This window comes from Symphalangus syndactylus, chromosome 7 (genome assembly GCF_028878055.3).
Source record: "Symphalangus syndactylus isolate Jambi chromosome 7, NHGRI_mSymSyn1-v2.1_pri, whole genome shotgun sequence".
Classification (NCBI taxonomy): Eukaryota; Metazoa; Chordata; class Mammalia; order Primates; family Hylobatidae; genus Symphalangus; species Symphalangus syndactylus.
In genome coordinates this window covers 59,204,444-59,221,772 of record NC_072429.2, presented here as the reverse complement: position 1 = coordinate 59,221,772, position 17,329 = coordinate 59,204,444, and the positions used below count along the sequence as shown (strand labels likewise).

The following is a 17,329-nucleotide window of genomic DNA, read 5'->3' as shown; positions in this document are numbered from 1 at the left end:
TAAATGGTGTTGGGAAAACTAGATATCCCCATGGAAAAAAATAAAAGTGAACCCTTACCTCATCCCATACATAAAAATCTACTTGAAATGAACTGAAGACTTAAATGTAAGTCCTGAAATTGTAAAACTGCTGAAAGAAAAAATACGGAAAAGCTTCTCGACATTGGTCTGGGCAATATTTTGGATACGACTCCAAAAGCACAGGCAATATAAGCAAAAATAGACAAATGGGATTACATAAAGCAAAAAGCTTCTGTACAGCAAGAAAAATAATTAACAAAGTCAAAAGACAATCTATGGAATGGGAAAAAATAGTTGAAAACCATACTTCTGATAAGCGGCTAATATCCAAAATACATAAAAAACTCGAACAACTCGATAAATAAGAAAACAAATAGCCTATTAAAAGACAGGCAGAGGACCTGAATAGACATATCTCAAAAGAAGACATACAAATGGCTGGGCGCGGTGGCTCAAGCCTGTAATCCCAGCACTTTGGGAGGCCGAGGCGGGTGGTTCACAAGGTCAGGAGATCGAGACCATCCTGGCTAACATGGTGAAACCCCGTCTCTACTAAAAATACAAAGACATTAGCCGGAAGTGGTGGCACGTGCCTGTACACCCAACTACTTGGGAGGCTAAGGCAGGAGAATCGCTTGAACCCGGGAGGCAGAGGTTGCAGTGAGCAGAGATCATGCCACTGCACTCCAGCCTGGGTGACAGAGTGAGGCTCCATCTCAATAAAAAAAAGAAGAAGAAGAAGAAGACATACCAATGGCCAACAAGCATATGAAAAGATCCTCAGCAGCCTTAATCATCAGAGAAAAGCAAATCAAAACCACATTGAGCTATTGCCTCACACCTGTTAGGATGGCTATTATCAAAAAACAAAAGATAACAGTTGTTGGCAAGAGCGTGGAGAAAAGAGAACCCTTATATACTGCTGGTGGGAATGTGAATTGGTTTAGCCATTAAAGAAAACAGTACAGAGGTTCCTCAAAAAACTAAAAATAGAACTACCATACTATCCAGCAATCCCACTTCTGGGAATACATCCAAAGCAAATGGAGTCAGTATGTTGAAGATGTATCTGTACTCCCATGTTCATTACAGTATTATTTACAGTAGCCAAGATGTGGGATCAATCTAAGTGTCCATTGATAGATGAATGAAGAAAATATGATATATATGAATATAAAATATATAAAAATAGACATACATACATACATACACACAATGGAATATTATTCAGCCTCAAAAAAGAAGGAAATCCTGTTACTTGTGGCCATGTGGATGGACTTGGGGACATTATGCTAAGTAAAATAAACCAGCCACAGAAGGACAAATACTACATGATTTCATGTAGAATCTAAAAGAGTTGAATTCAAATTAGAGACTAGAATGGAACTTACGAAAATTATTTGGGTGGGAAAGCTCAGAGCTTTGTTCAGGCAAGAATAAATTAAACTTCACAAAATTAAAGGGGGTGGAAGAAATGGGGAGATGCTGGGCAAAGTGCACAAGTTTTCCATTATCCAGGATAAGTTCTGCAGATTTAATGTAGAGCTACTGACTACAGTCCATACTGTATCGTACACTTGAAATTGGCTCAGAGAGTAGATCTTATATGTTCTTACTCCCACACACACAAAAGAAGGTAACTGTGAGGTGATGGGTGTGATAATTAGCTTGATTGTGGTCATTATTTCACAATGTGTATGTATATCAAAACATCACATTGTATACCCTAAATATATACAATTTTTTTAATCAATTATATCTCAATAAAGCTGGAAAAAAGGAGGAAAGTGCATGAGAAAGGCTTTATTTCTTTAATATTACATGTATGTTTCTTTTCTTTTATACTGGAAAATCTGAGTCTTGGCCATACTTATTCAATTGTTTTATCCAATTATATAAATACATATACATGCGTGTATAAAATAGTTTCAAAATAATAATACTAATAGTATACTATTAACAACAATATTGCAACTGGAAAGTTTACAATTACTTTACATTCTTTTTCAACTTCTTTGCAATTCTTTTTCATCTTACCAGAGACACACAAATTATTATACTGTAAAGTTGATTAAAATAATTTTCTGTGGCTAACTCCAACTTTATAATTAAATTCATTTGTTTCTTGTCTTTTCTTTTTTTAATATGTAATTGTAATAAACAGAAACAGAGTTTCATTATGTTGACCAGGCTGGTCTCAAACTCCTGGCCACAAGAGATGGTACTGCCTTGGCTTACTAAAGTGCTGGGATTACGAGTATGAACCACCACACCTGAACTGTTTCATTTTCTCTTTGATTTTTAGGGTTTACTGTTTCTTTTTTATTTTTATTTATTTATCGATTTATTTTTGAGACAGAGTCTTGCTTTGTCACCCAGGCTGGAGTGCAGTGGCGTGATCTCGGCTCACTGCAACCTCCGCCTCTCAAGTTCAAGCAATTCTCCTGCCTCAGTCTCCCAAGTAGCTGGGATTACAAGGGTGCACCACCACACCTGGCTAATTTTTGTATTTCTGGCAGAGACAAGGTTTCACCATGTTGGCCAGGCTGGTCTCGAACTCCTAGCCTCAAGTGATCCACCAGCCTCGGCCTCCCAAAGTACTGGGATTACAGGCATGAGCCACCACACCTGGCCTCACTGTTTCTTTTTAAATTTAATTCTATATTAAAAATCTACAAAAGATGGCCTCTCAGCCTCTTAGCTAAGACAAAGTGTAGTAAAAATCTATAAAATATTTATATGGTTCCAAAACGGAAGTTATAAAATAAGGAGCATTTGGAGAAGTCCTCATTCCACCTCTATATTGTTCTCCTGATCCTTCCCCTCTTCTGTGTAGATAACCATCTCCACTAGCTTTTAGTTTATGCCTCCAATTTTTAAAAACATAATGATAAATCTGCCCCCTTCTGAAAAAAGTAGCTTACGACACACAGTATCCTGTCCCTTGCTTTTTACACTTAATACATGTAGAGATCACTTCACAGCATTACAGAGAACTTCATTCCTTGTTGAACCTGCATAGTACTCCATCATGTGGCCATTCCTTATCAGTCAGTTCAGTCAGTCTCCTGTAGGATTGTTCCTAGTCTTTTGCTAGTACAAGTAGTGCTATAATAAATAACCTTGTGTATATGTCTATTTATATAATTGCCAGTGTCTCTTTGAAATTATATCCTAGAAGTAGCATTGCTAGATCAATAGGTTAATGCACATGTCATCTTACCAGATATTACCAAATACACCTACATGGGGCTGTACCATTTTGCCCTAATAGTTACTTTAAAATTATAAAAACAGGTTTCAGTTTGCTACCTGTAGTTATATTTTAATAATAAACAAGTACATTTAATTTTAAGCAAGGCATTATAGATGATATACGATAGAAGAATGTTGGAAGGAAAAAAGATATGGAATTAGGGAAAAGAATATGAGCAAAATTCCAGAGATAAGAAAGCAAGGTGCTGTGTTCAGGGATGAAAATTATTTTATACCACTCTTGTGGCTTATAATCATTACTTTATAACATTGTCACCCAAATAATTGAGAGCAGAGGATACTGCATAACTACAAGAGGGATGCAACAAAAAAATGATGGCATGGATTGGAGTCCTATCAAGCTTAAGATATCTACAACCCCAGAAATGGAACAAATGCTTTTTAGCTTTGAAAAAGGTTTCAAGTTACAATTACAACTTTTAAATACACTCTTCTCATTACTTCCCTAATAAGAGAAAAGATGAAAAAAACTTCATGGGAGATAAAATAATAAACATAGCAAAAACCCTCCAAAAGACTCTCCTAGGTTATAATCCTCAATAAAAGTCTAAATAAAATTTAATTTTTTTAAAGCCTAATTTTTTCTTTAGTTAACACCTACATGATCACACATTTAATTTTAAAAGTTCAGATATCAGAAAGGTTTGTTTGTCCAAGGAGATACAGAAGCTTCCTTACCTTTCATGGTGACTGCCCTTGTGCAAAATGTGATTGGCTCTATGCTGTTCAAAGTAGTACTCCTCCAAGTTAAGCAGCAGCAAGGAAAATCTGGATTCGGGGGGAAAAAACAACTTTCAGTTTATTTTTTAGTAAGTATAAGAAGGCAATATATTTAAAACGTCTGATCCCAAAAAGCTTTTCAATTCATGAATTTAACAAACACTTATGAAGCATGTACATCATGCCAGGCAGTCCTCTCTACCCAGTGGCAGGAAGTACATAGCTGGGCCTGCCTTGTGTCCAAATAACTGCTATGTCAAAAATAAAATCACTCACCAGGTGGATGTACTACTCTTTTACAGAAACCTTGAATTTTGTGAAGTTAAACTTACCCTTATCTGAACAAAGCTCAGCGCTTTCCTACTTAGGGAATTTTGGGCATTTGTTTCCCGACTGAACAATGCTAGGCTTCCCCACCTCTTCCCTGTCATACCTCCCTGCCCCCAACATCTGTCTCATGGTTATCTGAGTTACTCCTACAAGAACACATGCCTCTAGGAGAGAGATATTTTTTTTTTTTTTCTGATGGAGTTTCACTCTTGTTGCCCAGCCTGGAGTGCAATGGCACAATCTCAGCTCAAGTAACCTCCACCTCCCGGTTTCAAGTAATTCTCCTGCTTCAGCCTCCCAAGTAGCTGGGATTACAGCTAATTTTGTATTTTTAGTAGAGACAGGGTTTCTCCATGTTGGTCAGGCTGGTCTCGAAGTCCCAACCTCAGGTGATCCACCCACCTCGGCCTCCCAAAGTGCTGGGATTACAGGCATGAGCCACCGGCCCAGCCAACAGATCTTTAGATATTCCCCTGTGATAACCAGCCCATGCTGTCTACACAATGGGTGTTTAATAAGTAAAATGAGTAAACCAAACTGAATGGGATTGAAATATAGTTCTTTTTAAAGTTGAAAGTGATTTAAACTTTTAAAAACAAGAGAAGTCATTAAGAAAAATTATTAATTTTGTTGTATGGCTACAGCAACAAATACATGACAAAGAAGTGAAAACAGGCATTTTTTTGTTTTGTTTTGTGATAAGGACCAGGAAACATCAATGAGTTACAGGCAAAAGCTTTCATGAAAAGTGTGGGCCTTGAGATGGGCCTTAAGTTCCAGTGTGTTGGAGGAAGAAATTTACATTAACATGGCAGATTACACATATGTTTATTTCACTGCCTCTTGAAACACCACTACAATGTGAATAAAACTATTTTTAAATGGTAAAACCCACAGGCTAAAGCAAATTGGAGAGATATTAAAGCAGAGAAGAGACATGAACAAATCTGTGAGAAATGGAAAGCAGACTGGGGGAATAAGCAGTGCTCAGAAATCAGAATTTCAGATGCCTCCAGAGAAGGCACCACTCAGGAGAAAACCAGTTCAAGTCAACGGACTTCCAAAAAGTTCAGAAATTGCAGGATCAGGTGCTGGAGAGGATGTGGAGAAACAGGAATGCTTTTACACTGTTGGTGGGAGTGTAAATTAGTTCAACCATTGTGGAAGATAGTGTGGCAATTCCTCAAGGATCTAGAACTAGAAATACTATTTGACCCAGCAATCCCATTGCTGAGTATATACCCAAAGGATTATAAATCATTCTGCTACAAAGACACATGCACACGTATATTTAATGCGGCACTGTTCACAATAGCAAAGACTTGGAACCAACCCAAATGCCCATCAATGATAGACTGGATAAAGAAAATGCGGCACATATACACCATGGAATACTATGCAGCCGTAAAAAAGGATGAATTCATGTCCTTTGCAGGGACATGGATGAAACTGGAAACCATCATTCTCAGCAAACTAACACAAGAACAGAACACCAAGCACCACATGTTCTCACTCATAAGTGGGAGTTGAACAATGAGAACACATGGACACAGGGAGGGGAACATCACACATGGGGACCTGTTGGCGGGGTGGGGAGCCAGGGGAGGGATAGCATTAGGAGAAATACCTAATGTAGATGATGGGTTGATGGGTTGATGGGTGCAGCAAACCACCATGGCACGTGTATACCTATGTAACAAACCTGCACGTTCTGCACATGTACCCCAGAACTTAAAGTATAATTAAAGAAAAAAAAGAAATTGCAGTATCAGGTACCAAGAAGACAGGGTTTGTAAAGCATGAGGGGTGGTTAAAAGTGAATGAGGGCAGTGGCCCCCAATTCTTTTCCTGATGGGTTAACCATACTGCACTCTGGCATGTGGTTCTTCTATTAAAAAAAAAAAGTGGAACAAGAGGCTCCACACTAGGTATCAGGCACGGTGGAGAGCAGGACTACAGTGTGAAAAGAGGATGACTATGCAAAACATGAAACAGATGAACACTAGTTTGCTGAGAATTGTGGTTTCCAGCTTCATTCATTTATAACTCCAGGCAGGAGTCTGGTACATTAGTTTTGGAAAAAACTAAATAGCCTCAGAGAAAAAGCCAGGTCTCTACAACATCATCCCACAGTGAAACTCAACTGAAATAGCCCATTCCCAGTGACACACAATTACATGCTTCACATTTAAATATGAATGAACAGCCCAAGATCACAGCCTCTAGGATGAAAGAACAAAGCCAAAGCAAGTAGGAAGAATGCAACTTGAAGGACTAAACACAATGCAGAGAATAGAAGAAAAGGTCAAAAGGCTATAATTAATGAATGTCCCTACAAAGAAGAAGTTATATTCATGACACCAGAAGAGATGCTCATTAAAAAAAAAAAACAGGCCGGGAGCAGTGGCTCACACCTGTAATCCCAGCACTTCGGGAGGCCGAGGCGGGCGGTTTGCCTGAGGTCAGGAGTTCGAGACCAGCCTGGTCAACATGGTGAAACCACCTCTCTACTAAAAGTACAAAAATTAGCTGGGCGTGGTGGCGGGCGCCTATAATCCCAGCTACTCAGGAGGCTGAGGCAGGAGAATTGCTTGAACCCGGGAAGCAGAGGTTGCAGTGAGCCAAGATCGCGCCACTGCACTTCAGCCTGGGCAACAAGAGCGAGACTCTGTCTCAAAATAATCATCATCATCATCATCATCATCTGAACCAAAAGAAAAGTAACTCAAAAAATTAAAAATGATAGCAGAAACCAGTTTTACCATCCTAATCGGTAACTTTTATTGACCTGTCCTCCATATTTAAATCCAAGGATAAGAATCAATTACAGGCTAAACTGCCAGAGTGCAAAACAAAATGCACACTGTCAATACTTAATCTGAATTTCAATATAGTCACAAGACAGAATTGGAGTTACACGTCCTTCCTTCTCTTTCCTACTCTCCTCACTCCTTCTCTTATAGAGAGGGAAGAATAGAGTAAGTATTCTTCAATAAGACAATGGCATAATTTTATTTCTATGAAGCACAAGTAGCCTTCAGAGACAACTCTTCCATATAATTATTAAAATATATCAACTATTTTAGAACTGAAGTCATCATTTTGGTAAGTGAATTAATTATAGCCTCCTTAATTTATCAACATGCATATTTTGCAAGAAATGTAAAACACACAGTGAAGGGATATAACCAAATCATATTGTTTGAAGTGAAAGGATTAAGAAACTTTTCTGAGTCTATGTTTTCTTTTTACTAAAGTGTTGTTCACCCACTTTAAAATTTTTCTATGTAAAAATTATTATAATTAAGTTTCATGATTTTTAGAACAATGATTTTCAAACTACATTTTATGGAGTAAAAGAGTCCATGCTTTAAAAAAAAAAATTAAAATCACCGTTTTGTAATTGGATGGTCTCATCCTTTGGTATTGTATCTGACTGTAAATTATTTCTTTAAAAGACTCTTAGCCCTGCCCCAACATATTCCTAGTTTAATCCTCCTTTACAGAGGTGTGGTTTCATTCTCTTTAGAGAAGTTTCCTCATTGAGCAACTCAACATTCCTAAAAAGATGTTTTCTCATGTCACCTAAATTTTAAAGCCTACTGTACAACACTTAACCAGAACTTAAAATAGCTGGAGTAACCTTGCATTCCACTCAACAATTATTCAACAATCAGCTGATGAAAAGTATTTACAGTGGATCCAGAAGGTTTTGCTAGTCAATGCTTTCTCTAAGAGGCTTCACTGTGATAAGAAGTGTAACTCAAGCTCATTGGGAGGAAATGCTGTGATGCCATGACACTTTCGTGATGTGTGCAGAGGCAAAGGAAAGCACAGGAGTGCTGTGTATTTGCCACCTCTACTCTCAATATCCCAACACCAGCCTTGTATGAAGCTAGACTACAGTGCCCCTACTAGAGAGTTGATTTAATTAAACAGGCGATTTTTAAGAGGCTTCTGAAAATGATTTCTGAAATAAGGAAGAAATTAGGAAAACTGCTATAGACAAGGCAAGATCGCAGTCCTACTACCCACCATTGGAAACATCCCCCCAGTAATACATTGGATGGTGATATAGTTTGGATGTTCTGTCCCCTCCATATCTCATGTTGAAATGTGATTCCCAATGTTGGAGGTGGAGGCCTGGTAGGAGGTGATTTGATCATGGGGGTAGATCCCTCATGACTCAGCACCATCTCCTTGGTGATAAATGAGTTCACAATCTGTTCACTCAAGCTCTGGTTGTTTAAAAGGGTCTGGGACCTTCCCCTTCTCTCTCTTGCTCTGTCTCTTGCCATGGGATACACCTGCTCCCACTTCATTTTCTGCCATAAGTAAAAGCTCCCTGAGGCTTACCAGAAACCAAGCAGATGCCGATGCCTTGCTTCCTGTACAGCCTGCAGAACCATGAGCCAATTAAGCCTCTTTCCATTGTAAATTACCCAGCCTCAGGTATTTCTTTATAGCAAAACAAAAACAGACTAAGACATAAAATTGGCACCAGGGAGTAGGACATTTTATTATGGATATACGTAAAGACATGGAAGCAGCTTTGGAACAGGGTAACAGGCAGAGGTTGGAAGAGTTTGGGGGACTCAGAAGAGAACAGGAAGACAAGGGAAAGTTTGAAACTTCTCAGAGACTGTTTAAATGGTTGTGACCAAAATGCAGATAGCAATATGGACAGTGAAGGTCAGGTTGACATGGTCTCAGATGGAAATGAGGAAATGAATGGGAACTGAAGCAAAAAAAGGTCGCCCTTGTTACAAACTAGCAAAGAACTTGGCTGCATTTGTGTCCATGTTCCTAGGGATCTGTGGAAGGTTGAACTTAAGAGTTAAGGACTTAGGTAGGGTATGTGGCGGAAGAAATTTCTACGCAGCAAAGTGTTTCAGAACTGGTCTGGCTACTTCTAAAAGCCAACAATCAGATACAGGAACAAATAAATGTCTTAAAGTCGGAACTTACATTTAAAAGGAAAGCAGAACATAAAACTGGGAAATTTGTAGCCCGGCCATGTGGCAGAGAAGGAAAAAGCATTTTCAGGAGAGGAATTCAAGCCAGCTATGGAGTAAGCTATGGAGTAATTGCATGCTAGAGAGATGAGCATGACTAAAAGGTTGCCAAGGGCTAATATCCAAAACAACGGGGAAAAGGCCTCAAAGGCATTTCAGAAGTTTTCAGGATATCCCTCCCATCACAGAGGGCCTAGAAGAGGAAAGAAGGGCTTAGGGGGCCAAGTCCAGGTTCCCACTGCCCCACACAGCCTAGGGACACTGCTCCCTGCAGACCCACTGTTCCACCTCCAGCCATGGCTCAAAGGGCCACAAGTCCAGCTCATGCTGCTGCTCTAAAGGGTGCAAGACATTAGCCTTGGAAGTTTCCCTGTGGTGTTAGGTATGCAGGTGCACAGAATGCAAGCAAGAAGGAGCCTTGGCAGCCTCCCCCTAGATTTCGGAGGATGTGTGAAAAGGCCTGGGATCCCGGGCAGAAGCCTGCTGCAAGGATGGAGCCCATACAGAGAACCTCTAACGACAGCAGTGTGAAGGGGAGAAGTGGGCTGGAGCCCCCAGAGTCCCCACCAAGTGGAGCTAGGGGAAGGGGGCCACCCGCCCTCTAGACTCAACAATGGTAGAGCCATCAGCAACTTGCAACCTCAGCATGGAAAAGCTGCTGGCACTCAACTCCAACCTGTGACAGCAGCCAAGTGGGCTGCACCCTTCAAAGCCACAGAGGCAGAGCTGTCTAAGGCCTTAAGAGCCTACTTGTTACACTGCTGGCCCTGGGTGTGGGACAAGGAGTCACAGGAGATTATTTTGGAGTTTTAAGATTTAATGACTGCCTTACTGGGTTTCAGACTTCAATGGGGCCTACTGCCCCTTTCTTTTGGCAGATTTCTCCCTTTTGAATGGGAATGTTGGAGGCAGAGCTGGCAGTGAGCCGAGATTGTGCCACTGCACTCTAGCCTGGGCAACAGAGCGAGACTCTGTCTCAAAAAAAAAAAAGAAAAAGAAAAAGAAAAAAGAATGGGAATGTTTACCCAATACCTGTACCACCACTGTATCTTGAAAGTAGATCAAATATTTTGATTTTACAGGCTCACAGGTGGAAAGAAATAGGTGTAAGATGAGACTCAGGACTTTGGACTTGATGTTGAAATAAGTTAAGACTTTGGGGGACTATTGGGAAGAAATGATTGTACTTTCCAATGTAAGAAGAACATGAGATTTAGGGGGCCAGGGGCAGAATGATATAGTTCGGATGTCTGTCCCCTCCAAATCTCATGTTAATATGGAATTACCAATGTTGAAAGTAGGGTCCAGTGGGAGGTGACTGGATCATGGGGGCAGATCGCTCATGAATGCCTCAGCACCATCCCCTTGGTAATAAGTGAGTTCATGCTAAGTTAGTTCACATGACAACTGGTTGTTTAAAAGAGTCCGGAGCCTCCTCCTCCTCTCTCTTGCTCCCTCTCTTGCCATGTGATGTACCTGCTCCCATTTCACCTTCCACCATGAGTAAAAGCTCCCTGAGGCTTCACCAGAAGCCAAGCACATGCCAGTGCCATCCTTCTTTCTTGTACAGCCTGCAGAACTGTGAGCCAATTAAACCTCTCTTGAATTACCGAGTCTCACATATTTCTTTATAGCAACATAAAAATAGACTAACACAAACAACAATCTCTGAAGAGAGTCATTCAAACATTATTCCACCTAAACTAATTTCCCCTTTCTCAGTTGTGCTATGAAGTCTTCACCAAAGCAAACCTTCTCCTTTACCAAAGTTCAGATTAATTAAATCTACTGCCTTTTCCTGACTTTCCTGCATTTGACCAGACTTTAAACATAGTCAGAACGCTGTCAAAAGAGACGAGATTAGCAGCATGACGTTCATGCTGGTGACAACAACTTCCTCTTCTAGTGCTTTATAAATAATCTGTTGATCTAGAATTTGCATTAAACCTATTTGTGCACACATGTTCTTTCAGCACCTTTCAAAGTTCCTAGATCATTGAAATAATTCTGTGGTTCTACACTCAAACTCTCCCAGGATTTTACACCAGGAGACATAAGCACGTGGGTACCCTTCGCATCTTCACCCATCTTGCAAAAGTTCATCCTATCTCTTTCAGTCTGAAGGTTAGTATTATTAATAGAGTACAAAATAAGAGGTTTCTCTGTCATAAATCAATGTTACACCTGGTACCAGGCTAGGCCTAGGCAGCAGCCCAGTAATTCCTAGTTCCAAAGGCAACTTTAGAAGTTTTTTTGTTTTTATTTTTTTAATCTGTACCATTTTTCAAAGGTTCCACTCATTTGGGGCTTTAACCTTTTTGAAATTAACTATGTATAACCTTCTTGTTTTATATTAAAACTAATAATTATAAACTCAGAGAAATACTACCTGTACAACCATTCTTTATTTGCTAGCCTGATTTTCTTCTTCTTTTTTAGCTTCCTTCCAACATGCAAGCTTGCCTGATTTTCTGTAACTCCTCAGAAAAGATCATTTGGATTAGATGTTCTTAATTGTATTTTTGACAGTTTCACAAACTTCCTGGGCAATATGCTTTCCAAACTGTGCAGTAACAGCACCTATCTTTTGTGTTCCTTGGAACTTTCAATATCTGCTTTCTTAAAAATCTAGGTTCTATGTATGACAGGATCCCTCTCAACTCTCCTGAGCTCCAGCAATAAACAACTTGATATGACTGCTTTTTCTGATGGTTCATTTCATTGCTACTTGGTTAATAATTTGTCTTTAATATGCAGAATTAAGTAAAGTTCTCAAGTTTAGGATAAATTAAAACTTTAACAAAGGAAGTCAATAAACTGTACTTAGATTTCACTAAGCATTTCAGCCAGTATCTCTATTGCCACTTCCTGTTTTCCCATTTACACCAGGTACACAGCCACCATTTCTTCCACCCACTTAACGTGGCCTGTAACAAAAGAACACAATCATGTTATCTTTGTTCCTCTTTCCAATTGTGTTCTCTGGGTTTTTTTCCTGGGGTTTCATGGATTCCCCTTCAGATGTATGTATACCTTCTTAACATTCAGAGAACACTGCCTCACCTCCTGGCAGGTCTTTCCTTTTCAATAGGTCTGCAGCTTTTCAACACTAGATTCCAATCTTGGGTCTCATCTTACCCAACTGCAGTGATACCTAAAACACATATTAATCCTTTTTTGTTAAAAGACCCAGCTCATTTTATTATCCACGTTCTACACATTTGCAAAAAGACATCTGAGGGACTAAGTATCATTTCTAGTTCCTGTACCAGTTGTTTTCTCCTGTAAATTACTGGCCCTTCTTCCCTCCCAGAAAGAGTTCTCATGAATTTAAACAATTTCACTCTTTCATCTGGCCTTTTTAGCCCTTCCCCTCAGTAATTAGGTTAAAGCTTTCTATCACTCAGCTAGACTTCAGAAAATTACATTCTCCCCGACTATGTGAGATGCAGTGACTTCCAACCAAGATGGTTCAGATATCAAAATCCCTTTCGCTAACACCATCCATAAAGACAGTCAATTCTATTTTCAAGTCTCAGCAATTTATGAGAAGAAATGGTAAAAATGTCATCTATGCTTTCAAAGTCCTCCAGTTTCCTCATCAAGGGTCATAGTGCAGGGCAGGAGGTTTCCCTGAGCCTTTTCATATGTACTATCAAGAAGTTAAAGAAGGAAGTTCAGCTGGAAGGAACAAACAAATAAAAAATCAAGATGAATGCTGAATTACTGTTATCTAGAGTAACGCTTCACAAAGGTTAATTTGCAACACAATCATCTGGGGATCTTGTTAAAATGCACATTCCGAGGCAGCAGCTCCAGGGTGAGGCCTGAGAATGTGCATTTCTAACAAGCTCCAGGCATACATGCGCTGCTGGCCTGTGGACCACACTTTGACTAACAAGATTCTGATATCTACATAAAACAGGCTTCATTCATTCCTGAATCAGTCTAAATTTCAAGGATACCATAAAAATAAGCACTGGCCAGTAGCCCACAACCTAGTATTTAAAATAGAAGCAGTATGGTACAGTGGAAAAGAGGTTGGACTTGGATCAGAGAACATTTGTTCTAGCCTTAGCTCAGCTTGGCTCCAAATTTTCCAAAACTATTTTAGCTTTAGGAAGCTCAAGCAGGATAGATGAAGAAAAAAAATCTATATCTAGACAGCAAAACATTACAGAGAGGAGATCTTAAAAGCAGCCAGAGAAAAGACAGATTACCTACAAAGAACAATTAGACTTAACAATATTGGTTTGTTGCAGGCTGGTCTCCCAGAAGAGAAGGTGGCCTCCTGCAAAGTTTTCAGGGAAAACTGCTATGACTGTGTTTAAGGCAATCAAACCTCATCAACCACAAGGCTTAAACCCCAGTCCCCTAACCATGCCAGGAAAAAGGTTAGTGTTTCCCCAATCAGGAACAAACTCTGCCACATTATACAGATTTAGCCCCAATCAAGCCAGCAAGGAGGAGAGGATATCCTGCAGCCACGAATGCTGAGCTAGGATGAGTGAGCCAAGGTTCCATCACAGTATGGTCCTGCTGTACTCTGGCCCCTGGTCACTCCCTGGAGTGCTGGTTTCTCCTGAAGTCTGAAGTTGGCCCAGCCAGGTAGCTAAATGTTGCCCCAGGGGGACAAGGCACAACTATCACCGACCATTCTCTGTGACACCAATCTCTGTGACGTATCCCGCAACACCCCAGAGCACTCCAGCAAGTCTGGTGCATATTCCCTGGCCCTTTGCCTTTGTTTGGATAATCTTCAAAATGCTGACAGAATTAAACATCTAGCAAAATGGATTTTCAAAGCAAAAGCAAAATAAGGATATGTTCAGACAGACAAAAACAGAGGTGGTTTATCATCATCCAACCCCGATCAGAGGAACTTCTAAAGGATATTCTTCAGGAAAGAGAAAATAATTCTGTAACGAGGATATGACATGTAAGAAGGAATATTGAACAAAAACAATGGTAAATATGCATGTAAAACTACAGAAGCATTAACCAGGCAATTAGTAATGTACAATCTGTAGGTTTAAAATAGAGATAAAAAATACCGGACAATAACAGACTATAATTGAGGATGGGGGCACAGGGGTTAAGTGTTCCAAGGTTCTTACAGTAGTAGAGAGGAAAGATAATGATTAGCTTCAGATCTTAAATTTAATATGCTAACGTTTTAAGGATAAGCATTAGAAAAACAAATAAAATATATAACACTTCCATACTCTTCAGGAAAAAATGAAAGGGAGCAAGGGGGCCTTATTTAATCCAAAGGAAGAACAGAAGGAAGGCAAAATAAAAGAACAAAACTAAAAAGTAAAAAGTGAATTCAGATATATTTGTAATAATAAATGTAAACAGACTAAACTAATTCATTAAGATAAAAATTATCAAAATGAATCATTAAAAAAAAGTCCAAGTATAAGCTACTTAGACACAGAACAGTGAAAAGTAAAACAACGGAAAATCCCATACAAAGCAAATAACCAAAAGAAAACTGATATAGCTATATCAATATCAGACATAATAGAAAAAAAATTACTAGAAGTGAAGAGTTCATTATGAGAGGTGACAGCGTGCTGGCAGTCCTCACAGCCCTCGCTCGCTCTGGGCGCCTCCTCTGCCTGGGCTCCCACTTTGGCAGCACTTGAGGAGCCCTTCAGCCCACCGCTGCACTGTGGGAGCCCCTTTCTGGGCTGGCCAAGGCCAGAGCCAGCTCCCTCAGCTTGCAGGGAGGTATGGAGGGAGAGGCGCGAGCGGGAACCCGGGCTGCGCGCGGCACTTGCAGGCCAGCTGGAGTTCTGGGTGGGCGTGGGCTTGGCTGGACCTGCACTCGGAGCATTCGGAGCAGCTGGCCCTGCCGGCCCCGGGCAATGAGGGGCTTCGCACCCGGGCCAGCAGCTGCTGCGGAGGGTGTATTGGGTCCTCCAGCAGTGCCAGCCCACCGGCGCTGGCTCAATTTCTCACGGGGCCTTAGCTGCCTTCCTGCGGGGCAGGGCTCGGGAGCTGCAGCCCGCCATGCCTGAGCCTCCCACCACCTTCATGGGCTCCAGTGTGACCCGAGCCTCCCCGACGAGCGCCGCCCCGTGCTCCACCGCACCCAGTCCCATCGACCACCCAAGGGCTGAGGAGTGCGGGCGCATGGCGCGGGACTGGCAGGTAGCTCCACCTGCAGCCCCAATGGGAGATCCACTGGGTGAAGCCAGCTGGGCTCCTGAGTCTGGTGAGGATGTGTAGCTTTATGTCTACCTCAGGGTTTGTGAATGCACCAATCAACACTCTGTATCTAGCTACTCTGGTGGGGCCTTGGAGAACCTTTATGTCTAGCTCAGGGATCGTAAATGCACCAATCAGCGCCCTGTCAAAACAGACCACTCGGCTCTACCAATCAGCAGGATGTGGGTGGGGCCAGATAGGAGAATAAAAGCAGGCTGCCCCACCCAGCAGTGGCAACCCGCTGGGGTCCCCTTCCAGACTGTGGAAGCTTTGTTCTTTTGCTCTTTGCAATAAATCCTGGTGCTGCTCACTCTTTGGGTCCCCACTGCCTTTATGAGCTGTAACACTCACCATGAAGGTCTGCAGCTTCACTCCTGAAGCCAGCGAGACCACGAACCCACCAAGAAGAACGATACAACTCCAGACCGCTGTCTTAAAAGCTGTAACACTCACGGCGAAGGTCTGCAGCTTCACTCCTGAGCTGGCGAGACCACGAACCCCACCAGAAGGAAGAAACTCCAGACACATCCAAACATCAGAAGGAACAAACTCTGGACACACCGCCTTTAAGAACTGTAACACTCACCGTGAGGGTCCATGACTTTATTCTTGAAGTCAGTGAGACCAAGAACCCACCAATTCTGGACACAATTATATATTGATAAAAAATTCAACTCACCAAGAAGATAACAATTCTAAGTTACTTACTGAATACAAGTTACAAAAAAAACAACAAAAAGATAATTTCCAAAATCTATGAGTTGGACATTTTAAGACACAATTCTAAATATCTGATGGTTAAAAGATGAAATGACAATGGTATTTAGAAGAAAAATAGCACTGAATTCCTTAAATGACCATTCCAATTTTATATCACATTAAAAAATTTTTTAGGCCGAGCACGGTGGCTCACGCTTGTAATCCCAGCACTTTGGGAGGCCGAGGCGGGCGGATCACGAGGTCAGGAGATCGAGACCACGGTGAAACCCCGTCTCTACTAAAAATACAAAAAAAAAATTAGCCGGGCGTGGTGGCGGGCGCCTGTAGTCCCAGCTACTCGGAGAGGCTGAGGCAGGAGAATGGCGTGAACCCGGGAGGCGGAGCTTGCAGTGAGCCGAGATTGCGCCACTGCACTCCAGCCTGGGCGACAGAGCGAGACTCCGTCTCAAAAAAAAAAAAAAAAAAAAAAAATTTTTAAATGAAAATTATATAGCTTACATACTCAAAATCCATTTATGGATAGATTCCTGTGACTGCTCCATGGTAGCCACTTTGGAAGAGGTTAATTTGAGATAAAAGGGAAGTAAGTGAGTAGGCTAGTAATACATTTTGGGTAAAGTCAATATGGAGTCTAAATTAACCAAGAAATTTGCAACATTTATTTCCTCTGCCGCTGTTTTTCATGCGAGAAAAAAAAAACCCTATTTCTTTAAGTCATAGTCAGGTAGATTTCTTGGGACCTATCGGCATTCCTGACTAAAAAGTCCTGACTTTATCTCCACTTATCTCGATTTTCAACACCTGGTAGATCCCACAAACAGATCTGAAAAGACTGGGATGATAAGCCTTAGAAATGAAAGATTAAACCGAAGTACCACAATCACTTTGCCCTCTCGCCAAGTGCTTTTTATAAAATAAATATAGACACAATTGATTAAACAAATATATTGATTAAAAGAAAGTTAGGCCGGGCATGGTGGCTCACCTGAGGTTGGGAGTTCGAGACCAGCCTGACCAACATGGAAAAACCC

At 41.0% G+C, this 17,329-nt stretch overlaps 1 protein-coding gene across 15 annotated transcripts in view; it reads right to left on the bottom strand.

The window, feature by feature from the left end:
• Positions 1-17,329, bottom strand: part of NSMAF (neutral sphingomyelinase activation associated factor) — an 83,291-nt gene that overhangs the window by 60,091 nt on the left and 5,871 nt on the right. For 14 of the 15 annotated variants that reach the window (XM_055286330.2, XM_055286325.2, XM_063643288.1 and 11 more), the window contains exon 2: positions 3,976-4,065. In XM_055286330.2, coding sequence (XP_055142305.1) covers positions 3,976-4,065 — 90 coding nt within the window. Of the gene's footprint in view, positions 1-3,975; positions 4,066-11,760; positions 11,779-17,329 lie in introns of those variants that run through there. The other variant, XM_055286337.2, reaches the window with a different exon arrangement.